The sequence below is a fragment of the Anabrus simplex genome, chromosome 12 (assembly GCF_040414725.1).
Source record: "Anabrus simplex isolate iqAnaSimp1 chromosome 12, ASM4041472v1, whole genome shotgun sequence".
Lineage (NCBI taxonomy): Eukaryota > Metazoa > Arthropoda > Insecta > Orthoptera > Tettigoniidae > Anabrus > Anabrus simplex.
Window position 1 is genome coordinate 97,694,554 of NC_090276.1, and position 25,993 is coordinate 97,720,546.

Genomic DNA, 25,993 nt, shown 5'->3' on the forward strand with positions numbered 1-25,993 from the left:
TATGATATTATGATATTATGATATTATGAACATCCAGCTGCCTTTACCTTCGAGAGCACCAAGCTAGTGGTTCCGCGGTTTGGATCACGTAACTATCAGCTTGCAATGGGTTCGAACCCCAGTCTTGGCAGCCCTGAAGTTTTACCTTGGTTTTCCTTTCTTCACACCATGCAAATTCTCATCATCTCCTGTCCCACTGTCGCCATAAGACATATCTGTGTCGGTGCGACGTGAAGTTAAATAAATAGATATTTATTCAATACTGAGCATGTAAAAAGTGTTTTCTCCTGCAGGATGAGAAGCCTGGTGATACTGCTCCTGCTGGCAAGCGCCAGTCACGGTGCCAGGATCCTGGGACTGTTCCCGTTCCCTGCTAGGAGTCACATGATTTCCTTCACCGTCCTGATGCAGGAGCTGGCCCGCCGTGGACACCAGGTGACTGTGATCAGCAGTTTTCCCCTACAGACTCCCATCGCCAACCACACGGACATCGTAGTGCGGGATACTTTTCCTGAGAAGGGTGAGTAGCTCCTTCCCTGGGTTCATCTCTCCTGTTTTCTACGCAGAGCGTTAAACCTAGAAACATTGCAAACTAGCACCGCGATTATTTTGGACAAGTACTTCTGGATGGGATGGTTCATGTTTGTGGGTTACTGTAGTCACGTTCTAGTTCGTGAACCATGGGCAACAGCTGAGTGGCCTAGTAAGTGGTCCTGAGAGTCGGGATACCAGTTGCTATGGAATGGGAGTGGGCATCTCGGACATATTCTGAGTCATGGCCCTCCTTGTGTTCAGGCGGCTAAGACTATACAATTCACCGGTGGTCCATAACCCGTTAGAGGAGAGATCCTCCCTTGGACTATGTGCAAGTAGGGTAGCATCCTGCTTCATGAATTTACCGAGCTCAGAACATTTTAAGCAAGGCTCGGACCTATGGGAGTAATGGAGTTCCACTCCCATTTAACAGGCGAAGGACTCCTTGGAAACAACTTGGCGAACGAAATGGAATTCGATGGGGAGCTATCAGTATTAATGGGGCTTATGGAAGAAAGAAGATAGAACTGGCTGAGTCAGTAAAGAGGATGCATCTGGATGTGCTAGGAGTAAGTGATATTCGGGTAAGGGGAGATAATGAGGAAGAGAGAGGAGATTATAAAGTGTACTTGACGGGTGTTAGAAAGGGAAGGGCAGAGTCTGGGGTAGGACTCTTTATCAGGAATACCATTGCAAGCAACATAGTTTCTGTTAGGCACGTAAATGAGCGAATGATGTGGGTAGATTTGTCATTTGGAGGAATTAGGACAAGAATTGTGTCCGTGTATTCACCATGTGAGGGTGCAAATGAGGATAAAGTTGACAAGTTTTATGAAGCATTGAGTGACATCGTGGTCAGGATCAACAGCAAGGATAGAGTAGTGCTAATGGGCGATTTCAATGCGAGAGTTGGGAATAGAACTGAAGGACACGAAAGGGTGATTGGTAAATGTGGGGAAGATATGGAAGCTAATGGGAATGGGAAGCGTTTGCTGGACTTCTGTGCTAGTATGGGTTTAGCTGTTACGAATATATTCTTCAGGCATAAGGCTATTCACCGCTACTCATGGGTGCCTAGGGGTACCAGATCCATAATAGACTATATCTTAACTGACTTTGAATTCAGGAAATCTGTTAGGAATGTACGAGTTTTTCGCGGATTTTTCGATGATACAGTCCACTATCTGATCTGTAGTGAACTAAGTATCTCTAGGCCTAGGGTAGAGAAAGTGAAATCTGTCTGCAAACGAATAAGAGTAGAAAATCTCCAGGACGAGGAAATTAGAAGTACATGGATATGATTAGTGAGAAGTTTCGAACAGTAGACAGTAAGCAAGTTCAGGATATAGAAAGTGAATGGGTGGCGTACAGGGATGCTGTAGTAGAAACAGCAAGGGAATGCCTAGGAACAACTGTGTATAAAGATCGGAAAAGGCGACCATCTTGGTGGAATGATGAAGTGAGAGCAGCCTGTAAACGTAAAAAGAAGGCTTATCAGAAATGGCTCCAAACAAGGGCCGAGGCAGACAGGGATTTGTATGTAGATGAAAGAAACAGAGCGAAACAAATAGTTGTTGTATCCAAAAAGAAGTCATGGGAAGATTTTGGTTACAACCTGGAAAGGCTAGGTCAAGCAGCACGGAAACCTATCTGGACAGTAATAAAGAATCTTAGGAAGGGAGGGAAAAAGGAAATGAACAGTGTTTTGAGTAATTCAGGTGAACTCATAATAGATCCCAGGGAATCACTGGAGAGGTGGAGGGAATATTTTGAACATCTTCTCAATGTAAAAGGAAATCATCCTAGTGGTGTTGCAAACATTCATGGGGAGGAGGAAAATGATATTGGTGAAATCATGCTTGAGGAAGTGGAAAGGATGGTGAATAAACTCCATTTTCATAAGGCAGCAGGAATAGATGAAATTAGACCTGAAATGGTGAAGTATAGTGGGAAGGCAGGGATGAAATTGCTTCATAGAGTAGTAAAATTAGCGTGGAGTGTTGGTAAGGTACCTTCAGATTGGACAAAAGCAGTAATTGCACCTATCTATAAGGAAGGGAACAGGAAGGATTGCAACAACTATCGAGGTATCTCATTGATTAGTATACGAGGCAAAGTATTCACTGGCATCTTGGAAGGGAGGGTGCGATCAGTCGTTGAGAGGAAGTTGGATGAAAACCAGTGTGGTTTCAGAGCACAGAGAGGCTGTTAGGATCAGATTTTCAGTATGCGGCAGGTAATTGAAAAATGCTACGAGAGGAATAAGCAGTTGTGTTTATGTTTCGTAGATCTAGAGAAAGCATATGACAGGGTACCGAGGCAAAAGATGTTCACTCTACTGAGGGACTATGGAATTAAAGGTAGATTATTAAAATCAATCAAAGGCATTTATGTTGACAATTGTGCTTCAGTGAGAATTGATCGTAGAATGAGTTCTTGGTTCAGGGTACTTACAGGGGCTAGACAAGGCTGTAATCTTTCACCTTCGCTGTTCATAGTTTACATGGATCATCTGCTGAAAGGTATAAAGTGGCAGGGAGGGATTCAGTTAGGTGGAAATGTAGTAAGCAGTTTGGCCTATGCTGACGACTTGGTCTTAATGGCAGACTATGCCGAAAGCCTGCAGTCTAATATCTTGGAACTTGAAAATAGGTGCAATGAGTATGGTATGAAAATTAGCCTCTTGAAGACTAAAGTGATGTCAGTAGGTAAGAAATTAAACAGAATTGAATGTCAGATTGGTGATACAAAGCTAGAACAGGTTGATAATTTCAAGTATTTAGGTTGTGTGTTCTCCCAAGATGGTAATATAGTAAGTGAGGTTGAATCAAGGTGTAGTAAAGCTAATGCAGTGAGTTCGCAGTTGCGATCAGCAGTATTCTGTAAGAAGGAAGTCAGCTCCCAGACGAAACTATCGTTACATCCGTCTGTTTTCAGACCAACTTTGCTTTACGGGAGCGAAAGCTGGGTGGACTCAGGATATCTTATTCATAAGTTAGAAGTAACAGACATGAAAGTAGCAAGAATGATTGCTGGTACAAACAGGTGGGAACAATGGCAGGAGGGTACTCGGAATGAGGAGATAAAGGCTAATTTAGGAATGAACTCGATGGATGAAGCTGTACGCATAAACCGGCTTCGGTGGTGGGGTCATGTGAGGCGAATGGAGGAATGTAGGTTACCTAGGAGAATAATGGACTCCGTATGGAGGGTAAGAGAAGTAGAGGTATACCAACGATTTAAAGATAAGAGGTATAGAACTAAATGAGGCCACAACACTAGTTGCAAATCGAGGATTGTGGCGACGTTTAGTAAATTCACAGAGGCTTGCAGACTGAACGCTGAAAGGCATAACTGTCTATAATGATAATGTATGTATGTATGTATGTATGTATGTATGTATGTATGTATGTATGTATGTATGTATGTATGTACACAGTACTTCTCAGGGGCGTATTCTCCTTGAATGCAAGGCATTCATTGCATGCGTTATGATAACACAAAGAACTGTCTGATGTACGATTTTAGGTTGTTTCAAGTCGAATATTAACGACTTCATCTCTCAGAAGTTCAAAAGGTCCGCGCAACTGTACTGGTTCCGTTGCTTGACTACGTGTGGTGCTGGTGTAGTCTCGCCGTCTACACCACTCTAGGAAGAAAGAGACAGCGAATGGACGAGTTCAGGAAGAAAGGCATTCAATCTTAAAATTGCATTCGGTGGCAGACGTAGTTCTGAGATCCTCCGAACGATGTCGCTGGAATTGAAACTTGGTCAGAATTTGTCACCCTTTATCCGTGCTACCCTCTGCCATCTGTTAGCAACTTGGAGAAAGTCGGCATCTTTACAGCGAACGGGACCCACAGATTACCCCCCAGCGAGAACCCAACGTGACGAAACTGACCAATGCAACTGGTGTGACTTACCTCCAGTGCTTGAGTTGTGGCTAACTAGTGAGTTAATTCATTGTATTTTCGGTGTTTTATTATATATCTTGCGCAGATGTGGTATTAACGATGGATGAGTCTAAAACGGATATAATTGTAAATCAGTTTGAAAAGCCATTTACTGGCCGTTCGTTTGATGAAAGGATTCAGATAGTTAAAGCCTTCCCTCGTAAATTTCTTCCTCTTCTTCTTCTTAATCTGCTTACCCTCCATGGTTGGCTTTTCCCTCGGACTCAGTGAGGGATCCCTCCTCTACCTCCTCAAGGGCAGTGTACTGGAGCTTCAGACTCTGGGTCGGGGGATGAAACTGGGGAGGATGACCAGTACCTCGCCTCACCTGCTATGTTGAACAGGGGCCTTGCGGGGGATGGGAAGATTGGAAGGGATAGACAAGGAAGAGGGAAGGAAGCGGCCATGGCCTGAAGTTAGGTACCATCCCGGCATTTGCCTGGAGGAGAAGTAGGACACCACGGAAAACCACTTCGAGGATGGCTGAGGTGGGAATCGAACCCACCTCTACTCAGTTGACCTTCCGAGGCTGAGTGGTCTCCGTTCCAGCCCTCGTACCACTTTTCAAATTTCGTGGCAGAGCCGGGAATCGAACCCGGGCCTCCGGGGGTGGCAGCTAATTACACTAACCACTACACCACAGAGGCGGACCCTCGTAAATTTAAAAACAGAAAACAAGAATTGTGTACGCACGTTCAATCCAGAAACTTACAGTAAAACTGTTTGGCTCGAGTTCACCTACATGTAATTAGGGTGAGTAGAATTGAAATTTACTTAATACGTTGTGTTAACTGCATGGTTACTAGTTGCATGCCTCAGTGGAGATTGCAGGATACGCCACTGATACTTCTGGAATGTAGACTACTGTTCGATTCGCGCTACGTATGAAACATGAGCTAGCTGTTGACATCCAGAGTTGCTTCTCCTTCTTCTGACAGAAAGGTATTCTCTTGACTGTGTTCATATACGCACTAAATGTATGATAATATCACCGTACGTAATAGTTAAATGGAGAGCGGAAAACAACGGGTCTCTTTTATGATCCCGACGATAAGTGTTTCATGTTCACGGCCGTTCTCGTTCTTTAACGACTCCTTTCTGATTTATAACTTACCAAGGGAGACGTTTAATAAATTTCCAATTTCTTTGCAATCATTTAAGAAAAGGCTAGGAAAACAACAGATATAGTATCTGCTACCTGGACGACTGCTCTAAATGCAGATCAGTCGTGATTGATTGGTAGTGTTAAGATTGTCCACTACCTCCATTACATTCAAACTAGGCCTTTCTTTCTTTTTATTTGTTAATGTTTCTCCTACTTTGTGTCGCGCATGTCAACTCGGTCTAGTGTTACGGGGATTTCTCAATCATATATATATACTTCTTCTTTTAGCACTAAATCAGGTGCGTTTTCGATGACGATGGCCTAGGAAAGGACTAGGACTGGGAAGGCAGCGGTCTCGGCCTTAATTAAAGTGAAAACGGTGGAAAATGGCAAAACGCGGAGAACAATATTCAGCTGTTCGAACATATCATCTCCGGAACGCAAACCAGCAGCTAGCTTGTTTGGTCCTGTGTGAAATGAAATGTCGTATGGGTTTTAGTGCCAGGAATCGAACCCGGGACCCTCTGAACCGAAGGCCTGTGTGGACGGCACGATAATAATGTTGTCTCGCAGAAGACCTGTTAACTACGGCGAAATTAAAGGTGTTACATAATACATTTTACATTTATGAGCAAAGTAGACATAATAACATAGTATGTGAACCTCTTCTTGATACCTGAGCTCCCTAGTGCTGACCTCCGTTATCTTGGCAACCTTTGAAACACAAACTATGAATCGCTTATGCATCGCCGTGAGACATCTGGCGTACACTTTACGTACTAGTACTGTTGTTGTTTACACAGCTAAGCCAAACTACAGAATTCCTGCTGGGAACAAGATTCGCATCGACAAATGTTATATAGTGTGTGTTTGTCACAGTTGTTGGCTTAAGATAATAAACGTTTAGAAAATTCATATCGATCGGTTATATTATCGAGCCGATTCAGATTTCATTTCCATTCAGTTGGCAGTATAAACGGAACCGGGAGAACTCCCTCTTTTCTCCTCACAGCCGCAAAATTTGACTTCAAGGAAAGGTACCTACTGTATAGTGTGGGGGGGGGGGGGGGCGGAGCTGTTGTTTTGACGTCTTCACCCGGTTGTACCGAGTGAACTTTCTTTCTTAATCTGCTTACCCTTCACGGTCGGCTTTCCCCTCGGACTCAGCGAGGGATCCCACCTCTGCCGCCTCAAGGGCAGTGTCCTGGAGCTTCATACTTTGGGTCGGGGATACAACTGGGGAGGATGATCAGTACCTCGCCCAGGCTGTGCTGAACAGGGGCCTTGTGAGGGGATGGGAAGATTGGAAGGGACAGACAAGGAAGAGGGAAGGAAGCGGCCGTGGCCTTAAGTTACGTACCATCCCGGCATTTGCCTGGAGGAGAAGTGGCAAACAACGGAAAACCACTTCTAGGACGGTTGAGGTAGGAATCGAACCCACCTCTACTCAGTACACCTCCCGAGGCTGAGTGGACCCCGTTCCAGCCCTCGTACCACTTTTCAAATTTTGTGGCAGAGCCGGGAATCGAACCCGGGCCTCCGGGGTGGCAGCTAATCACACTAACCACTTCACCACAGAGACGGACATACCACAATTATTATCTAATATAATTTGCATTATCTACAAAACACAATATAGACGCAAATTTAATAAGCACAGACTGAATACACGACATTCGGATCACGGAGTGTCTTCAAACTTTGTACACATTTAGTAGTCCATTAGGACCAGAAAATGTGCCAGTACTGAAGCGTTCTCGAGGAAATCGCAAGAGAAGTTTTCGCGTGGAATATGTAACGGTGCGTTGCGAACACGAAACGGCGGTGGTCGAGTGGTTAGCGTTCAAGCTCCGTAATCGCTGGTTCGCTGGATCGAGTCCCGCTTGTCGTTTTGTTTCTCAACACTGGTCATATTCTTTCATATATATATATATATATATATATATATATATATCAATTCAAAGGTAATATAATGTCCGCCTCTGTGGTGTAGTGGTTAGTGTGGTTAGCTGCCACCCCCGGAGGCCCGGGTTCCATTTCCGGCTCTGCCATGCAATTTGAAAAATAGTACGAGGGCTGGAACGGGGTCCACTAAGCCTAGGGAAGTCAACTGAGTAGAAGTGGGTTCGATTCCCACCTCAGCCATCCTGGAAGTGATTTTCCGTGGTTTCCCACTTCTCCTCCAGGCGAATGCCGGGATGGTACCTATCTTCCCATCTTCCCATCCTCCACACAGTCCCTGTTCAGCATAGTAGGTGACGCTGCCTGGGCGAGGTACTGGTCACTCTTCCCAGTTGTATTCCCCGACCCAATGTCTCACGCTTCAGGACACTGCCCTTGAGGCGGTAGAGGTGGGATCCCTTGCTGAGTCCGAGGGGAAAACCAACCCTGGAGGGTTAACAGATTAAGAAAGAAAGAACAGGTAATATAATGAAAAAAGTGTATTTGCATGAACTTTTATTGGATTTCCAATGTTATTTGGCTCTTTACATAAAATACCTTTCTTTTTTCTTTCTTAATCTGTTTTCCCTCCAGGGTCGGTTTTTCCCTCGGACTCAGCGAGGGATCCCACCTCTACCGCCTCAAGGGCAGTGTCCTGAAGCGTGAGACATTGGGTCGGGACCTTACTCACGAGATCCGATGCAGAATTGAGCAGGCCAGAACTTCTTTTCAGAGACTTAGGAAACTTTTGACAAGCCGTGACCTTTCCATTTCACTACGGACACGACTACTCCGGTGCTACGTTTTCAGCATTCTGTTGTACGGCGTTGAGGCATGGACACTAACTGAGACCATGTGCAAGAGATTGCAAGCATTTGAAATGTGGACGTACCGAAGGATGCTTAAGATACCTTGGACAGCTAAAATGACCAATATAGACGTTTTGCACCGTATGAACAAAGAACCAGAAATTCTCACTACCATCAAGAGAAGGAAACTAGAATACTTTGGTCATATGATGCGGAACTCTAAATACCACCTTCTGCACGTAATACTCCAAGGGAAAATTAATGGAAAACGTGGTCCGGGGAGAAGTAGGACATCATGGCTCGGCAACTTGAGCCAGTGGTTTGGGGTGACAAAGCTTACTCTGTTCAGAACAGCTATGAACAAACAACAGATCATGCTACTGATCGCCAACGTTCTGCGAGGACATGGCACATGAAGAAGAAGATACAACTGGGAAGCGTGATCGGTACCTCGCCCAGGCGGCCTCACCTGCTATGCTGAACAGGGTCCTTGCGGAGGGATGAGGAGATTGGAAGGGATAGGCAAGGAAGAGGGAAGGAATCAGCCGTGGCCTTACGTTTGGTAGGGGCCTACATCCCGGCATTTGCGTGGAGCAGAAGTGGAAAACCACGGAAAACCACTTCAAGGATGGATGAGGAGGGAATCGAACGCCCCTCTACTGAGTTGACTTCCCGAGGCTGACTGAACCCCGTTCCAGCCCTCGTACTACTTTTCGAATTTCGTGGCAGAGATGGGAATGGAACCCTGTCCTCCTGGCGTGGTAGCCAATCACACTAACCACTCCACCACAGAGGCGGACTACAAAAAAAGTATATTATTTGTAATTATCAACATGTAAAGGACCAAATGCATACTTTTTTTCCTAAAAATGTATGCCTGCCGTGATTTGCGAAATTCCTCATACCTGACAGTGAAATCGGGGAAGGTACCCGGGACTGCTTTGCACCTGGACGCTCTGACCTGCAATACATATGAAAGAATATGACCAGTGTTGAAAAAAAAGCGATGAGCGGGACTCGATCTAGTGATTACGGAGCTTGAACGCTTATCATTCGACCGTCGCCATCTCGTGCTGTGCCCGCAACGCACCGGTACAAATTCGACGTGAAAATTTTCTTGCGATTTTCTCGAAAACGCCTAGGTAGTACACCTTAGTACTTGCACATTATGTTGTCCTAATGGACTACTAAAAGTGTCCAAAGTTTGAAGATAACCGTGATCCGAACGTCGTGGTCTCGACACGTGTCGTGCGCTGGTACACTCGACCGCTACAACCGGTATTACTCGCTCCGCTCCCAGCTCTACTGTCACAAGAAGGTTTCATACGTAGCGCGAATCGGACAGGGCAAATAAAGTACGCTTCTCGAGAAGTACTTGTACGATTTTCAAAATAATTGTAATATTTGCAGGTTTAAGGCTATGCGTAGAAACCCGTGTAGTTCCATTTAAAAAACCGCAATGTTATTACCATTATTTCAGAAGATATTGACGCCATTATGAGCCCCCTGGTACCATTACTGAAAGTGAAAACCATTCACGAGGTGGACGACTTACTGATACTACACAGGGAGCACTCTATGATATCTGTATATTGTAATTAATGGCTCAGTGTAGTGAGAGCTCCATCTGTTTCCTCCCAAGTGATACGGGCCATGCAAGTGTAGATTTGAACCCCGTTTTCAGTGGCTTCCCATTTTCACACCAGAAAATGATGCGTCTGAACCTTACAGTTCACAGTCTACTCCTTCCCAACCCTAGTCAATTCTGTATTAGTAGCCGCGCTGTCTTAAATCACACATTAGGGTTTGTCCACGCGGAAACAAGACCGGACGCGTAGCCAGGACTTACCGACAAAAGAAAGCGAAAGACATTATACCATCGGGGTCGGAAGAGAACAAGAATTGACCAATTGCTAGTAACTGGAAGCAATGCCAGACTCAGCTAGTCACGCTACAGAATACCGTCAAGTGGGCAGTGGCTGGCACTCTGTTTAATGCAGGTACTAGTGTAGCAAATACCCGCGGCTTCGCTCGCGTGGATTTCCTAATTTGATCAAAGTAATTGTTCCTCGGCAGTAGTATAATTGGACAGTTCGGGCGCCACCACCCCCACCGGCTCCCAGAGGCCACCTCCACCACCACCACAGCCAGAGGCCTCCCAGATGCCTCCTCCACCACCACCACAGCCAGAGGCCTCCCAGAGGCCTCCTCCACCACCCGCGGGAAATTTGAATTTGTAAACAAAGCCACGTGCTTTTTGACAGCTGTCATCGACAACAACGCATCGCTAACCTCAGTACTGCCATCTTGACGGGCCTAAACCTCAGTAGTGCCAACTTAACCTAACTAGCGCGAGATAAACAAATCCACGTGTTTTTTGACAGCCACGTGCTTTTTGACAGACAACAACGCATCGCTAACCTCAGTACTGCCATCTTGATGGGCCTAAACCTCAGTAGTACCAACTTAACCTAACTAGCGTGTGGTAAACAAAGCCACGTGCTTTTTGACAGCCACGTGCTTTTTTGACAGCTGTCATCCGCCATCTTTAAATCACAGAGCACTGTGCTGCCCTCTTTATCGTAGTAGATGTAAATTCGTCACCTGTCATCGGCAGTGCTGCCATCTTGGCGGGCCTAAACCTTAGTGCTACCAACTTAACCTCACTAGCGTGAGATAAACAAATCCACGTGCAGCTGTCATCCGCCATCTTTAATCTATAGAGCACCGTGCTGCCCTCTTTAGCTACTTACCTTTGAAATGTGGTACGTCACAGCTGTCATCCGCCATCTTGCATCCGAAACCTCAGTGCTGCACTCTTTAGCTAGATACCTTTGAAATGTAGTGGCGGCAAATTCCACGTGCTCTTGTTTGGAAACAAAGCCACGTGCAGCTGTCAACCGCCATCCTTAATCCAGAGAGCACCGTGCTGCGATCTTTAGCTACTTACCTTTGAAATGTGGTACGTCACAGCTGTCATCCGCCATCTTGCATCGCAAACCTCAGTGCTGCACTCTTTAGCTAGATACCTTTGAAATGTAGTGGCGGCAATTTGAAAAATTCTTTATGCTCCTGTTTGGAAACAAACCTATGCGCTTTTTTGTCAGCTATCATCCGCCATCTTTAATCTAGAGAGCACCGTGCTGCCCTCTATGTGGTGGTGGTAAATTCTACACGCTCTTGTTTGGAAACAAACCCATGTGCTTTTCTGACAGCTGTCAACCGCCAGAGAGCACCGTGCTGCCCTCTTTATGCCGGTGGCAAATTCTACGTGCTTTTTGACAGCTGTCATCCGCCATCTTTAATCAAGAGAGCACCGTGCTGCCATCTTTAGCTAGATACCTTTGAAATGTGGTGGCGGCAAATTCCACGTGCTCTTGTTTAGTAAACAAAGCCACGTGCTTTTTTTGACAGCTATCATCCGCCATCTTTAATCAATAGAGCACTGTGCTGCTATCATGCGGGTAATTTCGTCAGCTGTCATCCACCATCTTTAATCTACAGAGCGCCGTGCTGCTCTCTGTAGTAGCGGGCAATTTGAAAAGTTCTGTTACTTGTCATCCGTCATCTTTAATCAACAAAGCTTCGTACTGCTATCTTTAGCTACATACATTTAACATGTGGTGGCGGATAATTTGAAAAAAAACTTCCGTTAGCTATCATCCACCATCTTTATTCAACAGAGCATCGTGCTGCTATCTCTAGCTACATACATTTAACATGTGGTGACGGCAATTTGAAATTCTATCTAGATGCCATCTTTAATCAACAGAGCACCGTTCTGCTATCCCTTTGAATTGTGGTGACGGATAATTTGAAATTCCGTTAGCTATCATCACTAAACCTTAGTGCATTCGCTAACCTAACCTCTCATCTACTATCTTGAAGGAGATTATACGACACCTCCTCTACCTCCTGCTCTTCCTCCTCCTCCTCCCCTACCACCTCCGCCTCCTCCTCCTCCTCCTACTCCTCTGTCAAGGCATAACTTTATCGAACACGCATCGCGAAGGCAAGAGTGTGCAGCGATATGCATGTTTAGACTTGCGGGTTACGAAAGAAACATAACAAGACTTGAATCGAACACTGCACTCGATGTCGTTAACTTCAACATGTGATTAAAACATTGTCTGGTGTGTTCAGAACACTACATAAGTAGAATCGAACGCTGTACAACATGTTAGGGGATACCTTTGTTCTAAGAAGATCAGATTGAAACATAACAAGACTAGAATTGAACACTGCACTCGATGTCGTTAACTTTAACATGTGATCAGAACATTGATTGATGTGTTCAAATCACTAAAGAAGTAGAACCGAACACTGTACAACATGTTAGGGGATACCTTTGTTCTAAGAAAATTAGATTGCAAAATAACAAGACTAGAATCGAACACTGCACTCGATGTCGTTAACCTTAATATGTGATCAGAACATTGATTGATGTGTTCAGATCACTAAACAAGTAGAGCCGAACACTGTACAACATGTCAGGGGGTACCTTTGTTCTAAGAAAATTTGATTGAAACATAACAAGACTAGAACCGAACACTGTACTCGATGCAACATGTTAGGGGATACCTTTGTTCTAAGAAGATCAGATTGAAACATAACAAGACTAGAATTGAACACTGCACTCGATACAACATGTGATCAGAACATTGATTGATGTGTTCAGATCACTAAACAAGTAGAACCGAACACTGTACAACATGTTAGGGGATACTTTTGTTCTAAGAAAATTAGATTGAAACATAACAAGACTAGAATCGAACACTGCACTCGATGTCGTTAACCTTAACATGTGATCCGATACAACATGTTAGGGGATACCTTTGTTCTAAGAAAATTAGATTGAAACATAGCAAGACTAGAATCGAACACTGTAAGAACATTGTTTGATGTGTTCAGAGCAAAAGTACAACTTCAATGATTTACCTAGTGTAAAAATCAAAAACACACACTGTGCACATATCGCATAGCTATCTCGCCTATCACTTGCCTAGTATGAAAATCAAAAACACACTGTGCACATATCGCATAGCTAACTCGGCAACACTTCAAATGATTTGCTTAATACGAAACAAAAAAATCTATACCGCGTAGCTAACTCGTTCATCGCACTGCTAAGACGCTTAGTAATTGCAAATACACTGATATATGTCATACGAAAATCAAGAAAGCACACTGCGTAGCCAACTCGCTCGGGTCACTTGCTTAGTAATTGCAACACGACTAGAACACTGATACACGTTACTCTTTTTTTCTCGAAACACACACACACACACGGATAAGAATGTTCCGAGATACTACATACTTACATGTTTTTTTAAAAAAAATAGGGGGATGAAAGATCATAAATTATATGTGTATCGTCGCCATAAGACCTATCTGTGTCGGTGCGACGTAAAGCCCCTAGCAAAAAAAAATATATGTACACATGTTGTCTCCTCCAGGTTGTAAGACGAAATAGACGCAGTACTGCGAGTTTCCGCTCTAGCTGGCGAACGGAAGTAGCATGATATCTCAGCAAAAGTACGCGTGAGCATACACGCAAGTCAGACACAATGATGGATACCGCGATTCAAATCCTGGCAACTTATGCCGTCAGGAAGGGCATCCGGCTAGATCATGTTATGACGATCGCGCAGCTCCCTCGCCTAGCATTTGCTATTTTTTACGGCTTCCGACAGTAGGAGTTCGAACCTGCTATCTCCCGAAGTAGCGAGAATGATTGAAGAGTGTTGAGGGTGATTCATTTGTCGTATGGGGGTGATAAGCCTTGTGCAGGCTTCTTCGGTAGGAGTAGGCTATGTGCCGGCACTGGGATATCTAGTTATAAAACCCACTACAACTATTTGTCGCGTATACTGCGATTTAAATCCTAGTCAGGAAGGGTAACCGGCCGTAAAACTATGGTGTATGATCTAAGAGGCGGGGTGTGCAAAAAAGCTAGCATTAATTAAGGGCTGTTGATAGGGGGCGTTAAACCTTGTGCAAACTCCTTCGAAAATGATTTTGAGTACAAGACGTTGATAGTGATTCATCTGTCGGATGGAGGCAATAAGCCTTTTGCAGGCTTCTTAGGTAGGAGTAGGCTATGCGCCGGTACCGGGCTATCTAGTTATGAAACCCGCTACAACTGATTTGTCACGTATATTGCGATTTAAAATCCTAGTCAGGAAGGGTAACCGGTCGTAAAACTATGGTGTATGATCTAAGAGGCGGGGTGTGCAAAAAAGCTAGCATTAAGTAAGGTCTGTTGATGGGGACGTTAAACCTTATGCAGCCTCCTTCGAAAATGATTGTGAGTACAAGAGTGTTGAGGGTGATTCATTTGTCGGATGGAGGCGTTAAGCTGTGTGCAGGCTTCTTCGGTAGGAGTAGGCTATGTGCCGGCACCGGGTTTTACCCTCTCCCTACTATTGTATATTACATTCTTAGGTAGTTTCGAGGGCGTGCAAAAAGCCAGCATTAAGTAAGGGCTGTTGATGGAGGGGTGTTAAACCTTGTACAGGCTCCTTCAACAGGAGTAGCCTACATGCCGGTGCCGTGTAGGCTCTTTCGATAGGAGTGGGCTATATGCTGGCACTGTGTTTTAACCTCTCCGTACAATCATGATATTTTATGTTAGGAGCTTACACGGGCTGAATGCTACTCAGCTAAGAAGACGTTCCGTGAGTTACAAGTAGCTTATCACCACGCAGTGTCTTCGTTCAAGGTTACTACAGCCGGAAGATGCGTGTACAATTTCAGCCAACACATGCATTCCGCAGATCGCTCTCAATGACTGCGCCGATACAACTTCAAAGACTGTGGAACAAAAAAATGTAACCTATAGGCTACAGTTTGGTTTAGTGTGCATGCCTCTCACCCGGTAGTCTCGGGTTCGATTCTCTTGGGATTAAAAATATGTTTTACAGATTTTAAATCGCAAGAATTTGTTTTAAGACTAGTTGCCCTTCCTGACGCAAAACTGGCAGTATCTAGCCTCTTACATCATACACTATTGTTTTCGACCGGTTGCCCTTCCTGACGTCAAAGAACTCGGATTAAGAATCTGTTTTACAACTACTTGCCCTTTCTAACACGAGAATCGGGGATTTACAGCTAGATGCACTTCTTAGATTTTAAATCGCTGTATCACGAACTATTGTTTTACAGCCGGATGCCCTTCCTAACACAGAACTAAGATTTTAAATCGCAAGAATTTGTTTTAAGACTAGTTACCCTTCCTGACGCAAAACTAGCAGTATCTAGCCTCTTACATCATATACTATTGTTTTCGACCGGTTGCCCTTCCTGACGTCAAAGAACTCGGATTAAGAATCTGTTTTTCAACTACTTGCCCTTTCTAACACGAGAATCGGGGATTTACAGCTAGATGCACTTCCTAGATTTTAAATCGCTGTATAACGAACTATTGTTTTACAGCCGGATGCCCTTCCTGACGCAAAACTAAGATTTTAAATCACAAGAATTTGTTTTAAGACTAGTTGCCCTTCCTGACGCAAAACTGGCAGTATCTAGCCTCTTACCGTAAAACGGGGTGAGAATGTGACAGCATTTGTTGTTTTCTAATGATATAATTCCCAAAATTGAAACAAATACACTGAAAATGTAATCGAAGTAAGCTACAATGTTGTAATTTGACTTACCAGGTTCAATTTTGTATTTTCTTCACAAGGGAGTGTTGGTGGGGCATTTTTTCTTGGCACATTCTCACCCCACATTGTGGGGTGAGAATGTGACATGGCTTTCCTTTGCTTGAATTTCCTAAGAAACGGCCTGTGGCACATTCTCACACCACTTTTCATGTAAGTGAGCAAATTGAAAGTGGTTTTAATATTGAAATAGCTTGTAATTGATCTTAATGTACCATTTCATGATTTTATAAAGCATATCTCTAAGCACAGAAATCACTTCTCATTTTTTCCTTCTTTTGAAAGTGAGTTTAAGGTTTAATAACAGAAAAAACTTTTTTTATTCAGTTTTATTAAATTCTTTGATTACAGGATTATTTACAAGTAAAGTAAGAAATATTAAGAAAAATTATTTGGCAACAAGCGTGAATTACTTAAGGCTTCATGTCAATTAGAAATATGTCACGTTTTCCAATTTTTCGTGGTGTCTGTATCTTCCTGACGACCTGCTCCTTGCAGTACCATAACACGTCCGGACGTTCAGGCCACTTCCAGTATTTCCCATTCTTCGTCATAGTAGTTACTTTGACTTCCCCCACATCGTCGAAATTTGTCAATAATTTTCCTGGATATAATTGTCCATCATACCTGACGACTACAAAGTCTCCTGCAGATAAATCAGTTCTTTTTTCCTCATTCGTTGTTTGTACTGGTGCGTCTGACTGTTCATCTTCATGATCATCAACATTCATATCCTCTTGTCCATCCGTATTTTCATCATCTGAATTTGCCCAAGAACCCAAACTGTCTTCACTTTCCGCATAAACCACCGTCTCTTCTTCTTCTGACGATGTTTCGTCTTCATTTTGATGCTTTCGTTTCTGCGGCCATTTCTTCTTTTCTCCAGAAACATGTTGTGCTTTCCTTTGTCTAGAAGTTCTTGCTTCAGTGTCTCTTGGCTGTAATGCAAGATCTTCAAGAGTAAAGCCTTTTCCGGGTGGTACGTTGATCTTCTTCTTTCTGCTTGATATTGAAACAGTTTCTCCTCTTTTCTTTCTCAGTTCCTCAAGAAAAGTGTCACCGATATTTTGTCTGTGGTCTGGAGACTTTTCGATTACACTATCACTCAGTTTACTCAGCACAGCAGTTTTGTCAAGGGGGAAAATTCCACAAGCACGAAAATCAGACTTCAGGTTGATACTGCCTCTCTCATTCAACTGCACCATAAGTTCATTCAGTAAGCGAGGGAATACATTCTTCGGAATAGTCGAAAGTCTCCTTCCAGCATCTGTTTCCTTCCAGTCTGTGACTATTTTCTTCCAGACACTTTTCATCGACCTAAAATAGGCCACATCCAAAGGTTGTAGCAAATGTGTAGAATGTGGTGGAAGGGCAATAAACTTGATGTTATGCTCAGTGCACAGAGAAATCACATGGTAGTTGATATGGGAGCTCAGGTTGTCTCCTATTAACACTTTCGTTCCAGACTGTCTCTTCAAAATTGGTAGCAACAGAAATTCAAACCAGTCTTCGAATATCCTGGCATCGAACCAACCACTTTTCGAGCGGTTGTACCTAGTTCCAGGAGGTCCACCCTCCGTCCAACATTGGTACATTCCTTCAGCCCTATATGTAACATAAGGAGGTGCAAAATCTCCGGCAGCATTTCCACACATCATTATGGAGACGGAAGCCTTAGTAGCATTTTTTATCTGTTCAGGGTACTTACAGCCTCTCTTTACTAGAATTTTCTTGGAGCCTGGATCATCTTGTAGATTCGTCTCATCATAATTCCAGACATTTTCGGGAGGAATTCCCTCAATTTCTCCCGAAAGATTATCAAAATATTCACTGATAATATCATTATCAAGGCTAGCACGTGATCGAGAGATGCACTGAGCCATTCTAGAACTCAGACTGCTTTTGTGTCTCTGTAACAAGAGAAAAGCCCAGTCTTTTCCAGGGGTGTTGTTCTTGAAACGTTTTACTTTACGGTCTATCCTGTCAAGGTATGATCGTATTAACACACGTAATTCATTAACAGTAACGGGAAAACCGTAAGTTGCCAGCGCGATCACGTGAGAAACTATTATTTTCTCCTCTTCATAAGAAAACACTGTTTGACCACCTGATTTACCGGCAAGTTGTCCATGCATTTTCTTCCACAACGTGTTCCTATGGATTCCATATTTCTCTGCCACTTGACGAATAGAAGCTTTTTTCCCTTTGATTTCATTCAGTGCTGCTTCCAACTGATCATCTGTCCAATTTCGGTAATTTCGTCCACCAATTTTCCTTTTATAAATCCGTCCCATTATAGAGAAACACAGCCTGTAATAAATTTAAAAGAAAACCAATGTCACATTTTCACCCCACAATCTTCTCATTTTAGATCAAATTATTTGCATTTCATGAACAAATTATGATAACAATGTGTTTAAAACTGAGATATGACCTAGAACACTAAAGGATTCAAAATATATAATTACCTTTTGCCTACAATTCACGGTGGAAGCTGCACATAACAGACAATGCAAATGTATACAAAAGAGCGGGAACGGCGAGTAATTTTAAATGCACTGCTCGCGCCAAGGTAAAAGAATAAACGCAGGAAGAACGTCATGGCTGCCAACCTTTGACTATAAACAAAACATCAGTGCAGGCCACATTCTTGTATTTGACACCAAGTGACACTTGGAGATGCAGACATATGAAATGATGTCACTGTCACATTCTCTCACCACCAGTCACATTCTCACCCCGTTTTACGGTACATCATACACTATTGTTTTCGACCGGTTGCCCTTCCTGACGTCAAAGAACTCGAATTAAGAATCTCTTTTACAACTAGATGCTCTTTTTAACACGAGAATCGGGGTTTTACAGCTAGATACACTTCTTAGATTTTAAATCGCTGTATCACGAACTATTGTTTTACAGCCGGATGCCCTTCCTGACGCAAAACTAAGATTTTAAATCACAAGAATTTGTTTTAAGACTAGTTGCCCTTCCCGACGCAAAACTGGCAGTATCTAGCCTCTTACATCATACACTATTGTTTTCGACCGGTTGCCCTTCCTCACGTCAAAGAACTCGGATGAAGAATCTGTTTTACAACTACTTGCCCTTTCTAACACGAGAATCGGGGATTTACAGCTAGAGGCTCTTCTTAGATTTTAAATCGCTGTATAACGAACTATTGTTTTACAGCCGGATGCCCTTCCTGACGCAAAACTAAGATTATAAATCGCAAGAATTTGTTTTAAGACTAGTTGCCCTTCCTGACGCAAAACTGGGAGTATCTAGCCTCTTACATCATACACTATTGCTTTCGACCGGTTGCCCTTCCTGACGTCAAAGAACTCGGATTAAGAATCTGTTTTACAACTAGATGCTCTTTTTAACACGAGAATCGGGGATTTACAGCTAGATGCTCTTCTTAGATTTTAAATCGCTGTATCACGAACTATTGTTTTACAGCCGGATGCCCTTCCTGACGCAAAACTAAGATTTTAAATCGCAAGAATTTGTTTTCAGACTAGTTGCCCTTCCTGACGCAAAACTGGCAGTATCTAGCCTCTTACATGATACACTATTGTTTTCTACCAGTTGCCCTTTCTGACGTCAAAGAACTCGGATTAAGAATCTGTTTTACAACTAGATGCTCTTTTTAACACGAGAATCGGGGATTTACAGCTAGATGCTCTTCTTAGATTTTAAATCGCTGTATCATGAACTATTGTTTTACAGCCGGATGCCCTTCCTGACGCAGAACTAAGATTTTAAATCGCAAGAATTTGTTTTAAGACTAGTTACCCTTCCTGACGCAAAACTGGCAGTATCTAGCCTCTTACATCATACACTATTGTTTTCGACCAGTTGCCCTTCCTGACGTCAAAGAACTCGGATTAATAATCTGTTTAACAACTAGATGCTCTTTTTAACACGAGAATCGGGGATTTACAGCTAGATGCTCTTCTTAGATTTTAAATCGCTGTATCATGAACTATTGTTTTACAGCCGGATGCCCTTCCTGACGCAGAACTAAGATTTTAAATCGCAAGAATTTGTTTTAAGACTAGTTACCCTTCCTGACGCAAAACTAGCAGTATCTAGCCTCTTACATCATTTACTATTGTTTTCGACCGGTTGCCCTTCCTGACGTCAAAGAACTCGGATTAAGAATCTGTTTTACGACTACTTGCCCTGTCTAACACGAGAATCGGGGATTTACAGCTAGATGCACTTCTTAGATTTTAAATCGCTGTATAACGAACTATTGTTTTACAGCCGGATGCCCTTCCTGACGCAAAACTAAGATTTTAAATCGCAAGAATTTGTTTTAAGACTAGTTGCCCTTCCTGACGCAAAACTGGCAGTATCTAGCCTCTTACATCATACACTATTGTTTTCGACCGGTTGCCCTTCCTGACGTCAAAGAACTCTGATTAAGAATCTCTTTTACAACTAGATGCTCTTTTTAACACGAGAATCGGGGTTTTACAGCTAGATACACTTCTTAGATTTTAAATCGCTGTATCACGAACTATTGTTTTACAGCCGGATGCCCTTCCTGACGCAAAACTAAGATTTTAAATCGCAAGAATTTGTTTTAAGACTAGTTGCCCTTCCTGACGCAAAACTGGCAGTATCCAGCCTCTTACTTCATACACTATTGTTTTCGACCGGTTGCCCTTCCTGACGTCAAAGAACTCGGATTAAGAATCTGTTTTACAACTAGATGCTCTTTTTAACACGAGAATCGGGGATTTACAGCTAGATGCTCTTCTTACATTTTAAATCGCTGTATCATGAACTATTGTTTTACAGCCGGATGCCCTTCCTAACGCAAAACTAAGATTTTAAATCGCAAGAATTTGTTTTAAGACTAGTTACCCTTCCTGACGCAAAACTAGCAGTATCTAGCCTCTTACATCATATACTATTGTTTTAGACCTGTTGCCCTTCCCGACATCAAAGAACTCGGATTAAGAATATGTTTTACAACTACTTGCCCTTTCTAACACGAGAAACGGGGATTTACAGCTAGATGCACTTCTTAGATTTTAAATCGCTGTATAACGAACTATTGTTTTACAGCCGGATGCCCTTCCTGACGCAAAACTAAGATTTTAAATCGCAAGAATTTGTTTTAAGACTAGTTACCCTTCCTGACGCAAAACTGGCAGTATCTAGCCTCTTACATCATACACTATTGTTTTCGACCGGTTGCCCTTCCTGACGTCAAAGAACTCGGATTAAGAATCTGTTTTACAACTATTTACCCTTTCTAACATGAGAATCGGGGATTTACAGCTAGATGCTCTTCTTAGATTTTAAATCGCTGTATCACGAACTATTGTTTTACAGCCGGATGCCCTTCCTGACGAAAAACTAATACTTTAAATCACAAGAATTTGTTTTAAGACTAGTTGCCCTTCCTGACGCAAAACTGGCAGTATCTAGCCTCTTACATCATACACTATTGTTTTCGACCGGTTGCCCTTCCTGACGTCAAAGAACTCGGATTAAGAATCTGTTTTACAACTAGATGCTCTTTTTAACACGAGAATCGGGGATCTACAGCTAGATGCTCGCCGGATGCCCTTCCTGACGGCATAAGTTGCCAGGATTTGAATCGCGGTATCCATCATTGTGTCTGACTTGCGTGTATGCAAGCTCACGCGTATTTGTTTTGCTGAGATATCATGTACTTCCGTTCGCCAGCTAGAGCGAAAACTCGCAGTACTGCGTCTATTTCGTCTTACAACTTGGAGGAGACAACATGTGTACATATAATTTATGATGTTTCATCCCCTATTTTTTTTAAAAAAACATGTAAGTATGTAGTATCTCGGAACATTCTTATCCGTGTGTGTGTTTCGAGAAAAAAAAAAGAGTAACGTGTATCAGTGTTCTAGTCGTGTTGCAATTACTAAGCGAGTGACCAGAGCGAGTTGGCTACGCAGTGTGCTTTCTTGATTTTCGTATGACATATATCAGTGTATTTGCAATTACTAAGCGTCTTAGCAGTGCGATGAACGAGTTAGCTACGCGGTATAGATTTTTATTTTCGTACTAAGCAAATCATTTGAAGTGTTGCCGAGTTAGCTAAGCGATATGTGCACAGTGTGTTTTTGATTTTCATACTAGGCAAGTGATAGGCGAGATAGCTATGCGATATGTGCACAGTGTGTGTTTTTGATTTTTACACTAGGTAAATCATTGAAGTTGTACTTTTGCTCTGAACACATCAAACAATGTTCTTACAGTGTTCGATTCTAGTCTTGCTATGTTTCAATCTAATTTTCTTAGAACAAAGGTATCCCCTAACATGTTGTATCGAGTACAGTGTTCGGTTCTAGTCTTGTTATGTTTCAATCAAATTTTCTTAGAACAAAGGTACCCCCTGACATGTTGTACAGTGTTCGGCTCTACTTGTTTAGTGATCTGAACACATCAATCAATGTTCTGATCACATGTTAAGGTTAACGACATCGAGTGTAGTGTTCGATTCTAGTCTTGTTATTTTGCAATCTAATTTTCTTAGAACAAAGGTATCCCCTAACATGTTGTACAGTGTTCGGTTCTACTTGTTTAGTGATCTGAACACATCAATCAATGTTCTGATCACATGTTAAAGTTAACGACATCGAGTGCAGTGTTCAATTCTAGTCTTGTTATGTTTCAATTTGATCTTCTTAGAACAAAGGTATCCCCTAACATGTTGTACAGCGTTCGATTCTACTTATGTAGTGTTCTGAACACACCAGACAATGTTTTAATCACATGTTGAAGTTAACGACATCGAGTGCAGTGTTCGATTCAAGTCTTGTTATGTTTCTTTCGTAACCCCCAAGTCTAAACATGCATATCGCTGCACACTCTTGCCTTCGCGATGCGTGTTCGATAAAGTTATGCCTTGACAGAGGAGTAGGAGGAGGAGGAGGCGGAGGTGGTAGGGGAGGAGGAGGAGGAGGAAGAGCAGGAGGTAGAGGAGGTGTCGTATAATCTCCTTCAAGATAGTAGATGAGAGGTTAGGTTAGCGAATGCACTAATGTTTAATGATGATAGCTAACGGAATTTCAAATTATCCGTCACCACAATTCAAAGGGATAGCAGCACGGTGCTCTGTTGATTAAAGATGGCATCTAGATAGAATTTCAAATTGCCGTCACCACATGTTAAGTGTATGTAGCTAGAGATAACAGCACGATGCTCTGTTGAATACAGATGGTGGATGATAGCTAACGGAAGTTTTTTTTCAAATTATCCGCCACCGCATGTTAAATGTATGTAGCTAAAGATAGCAGTACGAAGCTTTGTTGATTAAAGATGACGGATGACAAGTAACAGAACTTTTCAAATTGCCCGCTACTACAGAGAGCAGCACGGCGTTCTGTAGATTAAAGATGGTGGATGACAGCTGACGAAATTACCCGCATGATAGCAGCACAGTGCTCTATTGATTAAAGATGGCGGATGATAGCTGTCAAAAAAAGCACGTGGCTTTGTTTACTAAACAAGAGCACGTGGAATTTGCCGCCACCACATTTCAAAGGTATCTAGCTAAAGATGGCAGCACGGTGCTCTCTTGATTAAAGATGGCGGATGACAGCTGTCAAAAAGCACGTAGAATTTGCCACCGGCATAAAGAGGGCAGCACGGTGCTCTCTGGCGGTTGACAGCTGTCAGAAAAGCACATGGGTTTGTTTCCAAACAAGAGCGTGTAGAATTTACCACCACCATATAGAGGGCAGCACGGTGCTCTCTAGATTAAAGATGGCGGATGATAGCTGACAAAAAAGCGCATAGGTTTGTTTCCAAACAGGAGCATAAAGAATTTTTCAAATTGCCGCCACTACATTTCAAAGGTATCTAGCTAAAGAGTGCAGCACTGAGGTTTGCGATGCAAGATGGCGGATGACAGCTGTGACGTACCACATTTCAAAGGTAAGTAGCTATAGAGGGCAGCACGGTGCTCTCTGGATTAAAGATGGCGGATGACAGCTGCACGTGGCTTTGTTTCCAAACAAGAGCACGTGGAATTTGCCGCCACTACATTTCAAAGGTATCTAGCTAAAGAGTGCAGCACTGAGGTTTCGGATGCAAGATGGCGGATGACAGCTGTGACGTACCACATTTCAAAGGTAAGTAGCTAAAGAGGGTAGCACGGTGCTCTATAGATTAAAGATGGCGGATGACAGCTGCACGTGGATTTGTTTATCTCACGCTAGTGAGGTTAAGTTGGTAGCACTAAGGTTTAGGCCCGCCAAGATGGCAGCACTGCCGATGACAGGTGACGAATTTACATCTACTACGATAAAGAGGGCAGCACAGTGCTCTGTGGTTTAAAGATGGCGGATGACAGCTGTCAAAAAAGCACGTGGCTGTCAAAAAGCACGTGGCTTTGTTTACCACACGCTAGTTAGGTTAAGTTGGTACTACTGAGGTTTAGGCCCGTCAAGATGGCAGTACTGAGGTTAGCGATGCGTTGTTGTCTGTCAAAAAGCACGTGGCTGTCAAAAAACACGTGGATTTGTTTATCTCGCGCTAGTTAGGTTAAGTTGGCACTACTGAGGTTTAGGCCCGTCAAGATGGCAGTACTGAGGTTAGCGATGCGTTGTTGTCGATGACAGCTGTCAAAAAGCACGTGGCTTTGTTTACAAATTCAAATTTCCCGCGGGTGGTGGAGGAGGCCTCTGGGAGGCCTCTGGCTGTGGTGGTGGTGGAGGAGGCATCTGGGAGGCCTCTGGCTGTGGTGGTGGTGGAGGTGGCCTCTGGGAGCCGGTGGGGGTGGTGGCGCCCGAACTGTCCAATTATACTACTCTCGGCATCGTACTAAGACATCATCTGAAAATTTCTGAAGTATAAAAACTCACCCAAAAACTGAGTTTCATTTACCCCAGAAATTAATAATAATAATGTTATTTGCATTACGTCCCACTAACTACTTTTTAATGTCTTCGGAGGCGCCGAGGTGCCGGAATTTAGTCCCACAGGAGTTCTTTTACGTGTCAGTAAATCTACCGACACGCTGCTGTCGTATTTGATACCTTCAAATACCACCGGACTGAGCCAGGATCGAACCCACCCCCATCTCAGTGTATTTTCCGAAAACAAAAATACGTGTTTCTTTATTTTTAAAGGAGATACCAAATACCAATTTTCATGTCTGTAACATCTTCAGATTTTGAGATATAACTCTCCTCGTAATAGGTGTTCAACCCCTCTTCCCCCTTATTTCATCCCCACTAATGATATTTTCCAAAAACAAGAAAATACATGTTACTTTATTTTTAAAGAGGATTCCAAATACCAATTTCTACGTCTGTAAATTTTTTAAGTGATATACCGTATAGATATCCTTATTTAAAAAATCACCCTCTTTTAACCCCTTAGCGACGGAGAATCCAAAATTTCCTTCCTTAATGAGCACCTACACACTGATATAAATATATATGCAAAATTTCATTTCTTTATGTCCTGTAGTTTTGGTTCGGTCAATCAGTTAGTCAGTCAGTCAGGACATGCTATTTTATATTGTCCCCGACGTAGTCAGTCAACGAACACGAGACACCCCAGGGGTGCTCAGTTCGATGGCTGTAGGCTTATAAAAATAAATGAATGTGGCAGGATTAACATGGGGTTCGAAAAATAAGCATGTTCAAGGTATAGAACAAATATGACATTTTTATTGAATTAAATGAAATATTAGCCATCCTGAAGTCTGTGATTATGACTATGATCACTACTTTATGTAATTTAATATGGCTCTTGATGTAACAAACTTAAATGCAAACAAATGGGATGATACACGGCAGTTGTTTTCCCTAATATTCTAACAGAGTATTTTACATTGTTAATTTTCTTTATCGTCTTTAAAGTCATTAAATTATTTATTTAAAGTTGAATAAAAAATTCTTATTAAAAATGAGGTCTGGGCCAAGCCTTCCTCGAACAATCTGGAAAAATGCAGTAATTGTAAGAACGAGTATAATAAAGAA

General features: G+C 42.8%; 1 protein-coding gene across 1 annotated transcript in view; it reads left to right on the plus strand.

Annotated features, from left to right (window-relative positions):
• Window positions 1–297: 297 nt before the first annotated feature.
• Window positions 298–25,993, plus strand: part of LOC136884421 (UDP-glycosyltransferase UGT5) — a 54,417-nt gene continuing 28,721 nt past the window's right edge. The window contains exon 1 of the mRNA XM_067156567.2: window positions 298–520. Coding sequence (XP_067012668.2) covers window positions 385–520 — 136 coding nt within the window. The 5' untranslated portion in view covers window positions 298–384. The remainder of the gene's footprint in view (window positions 521–25,993) is intronic.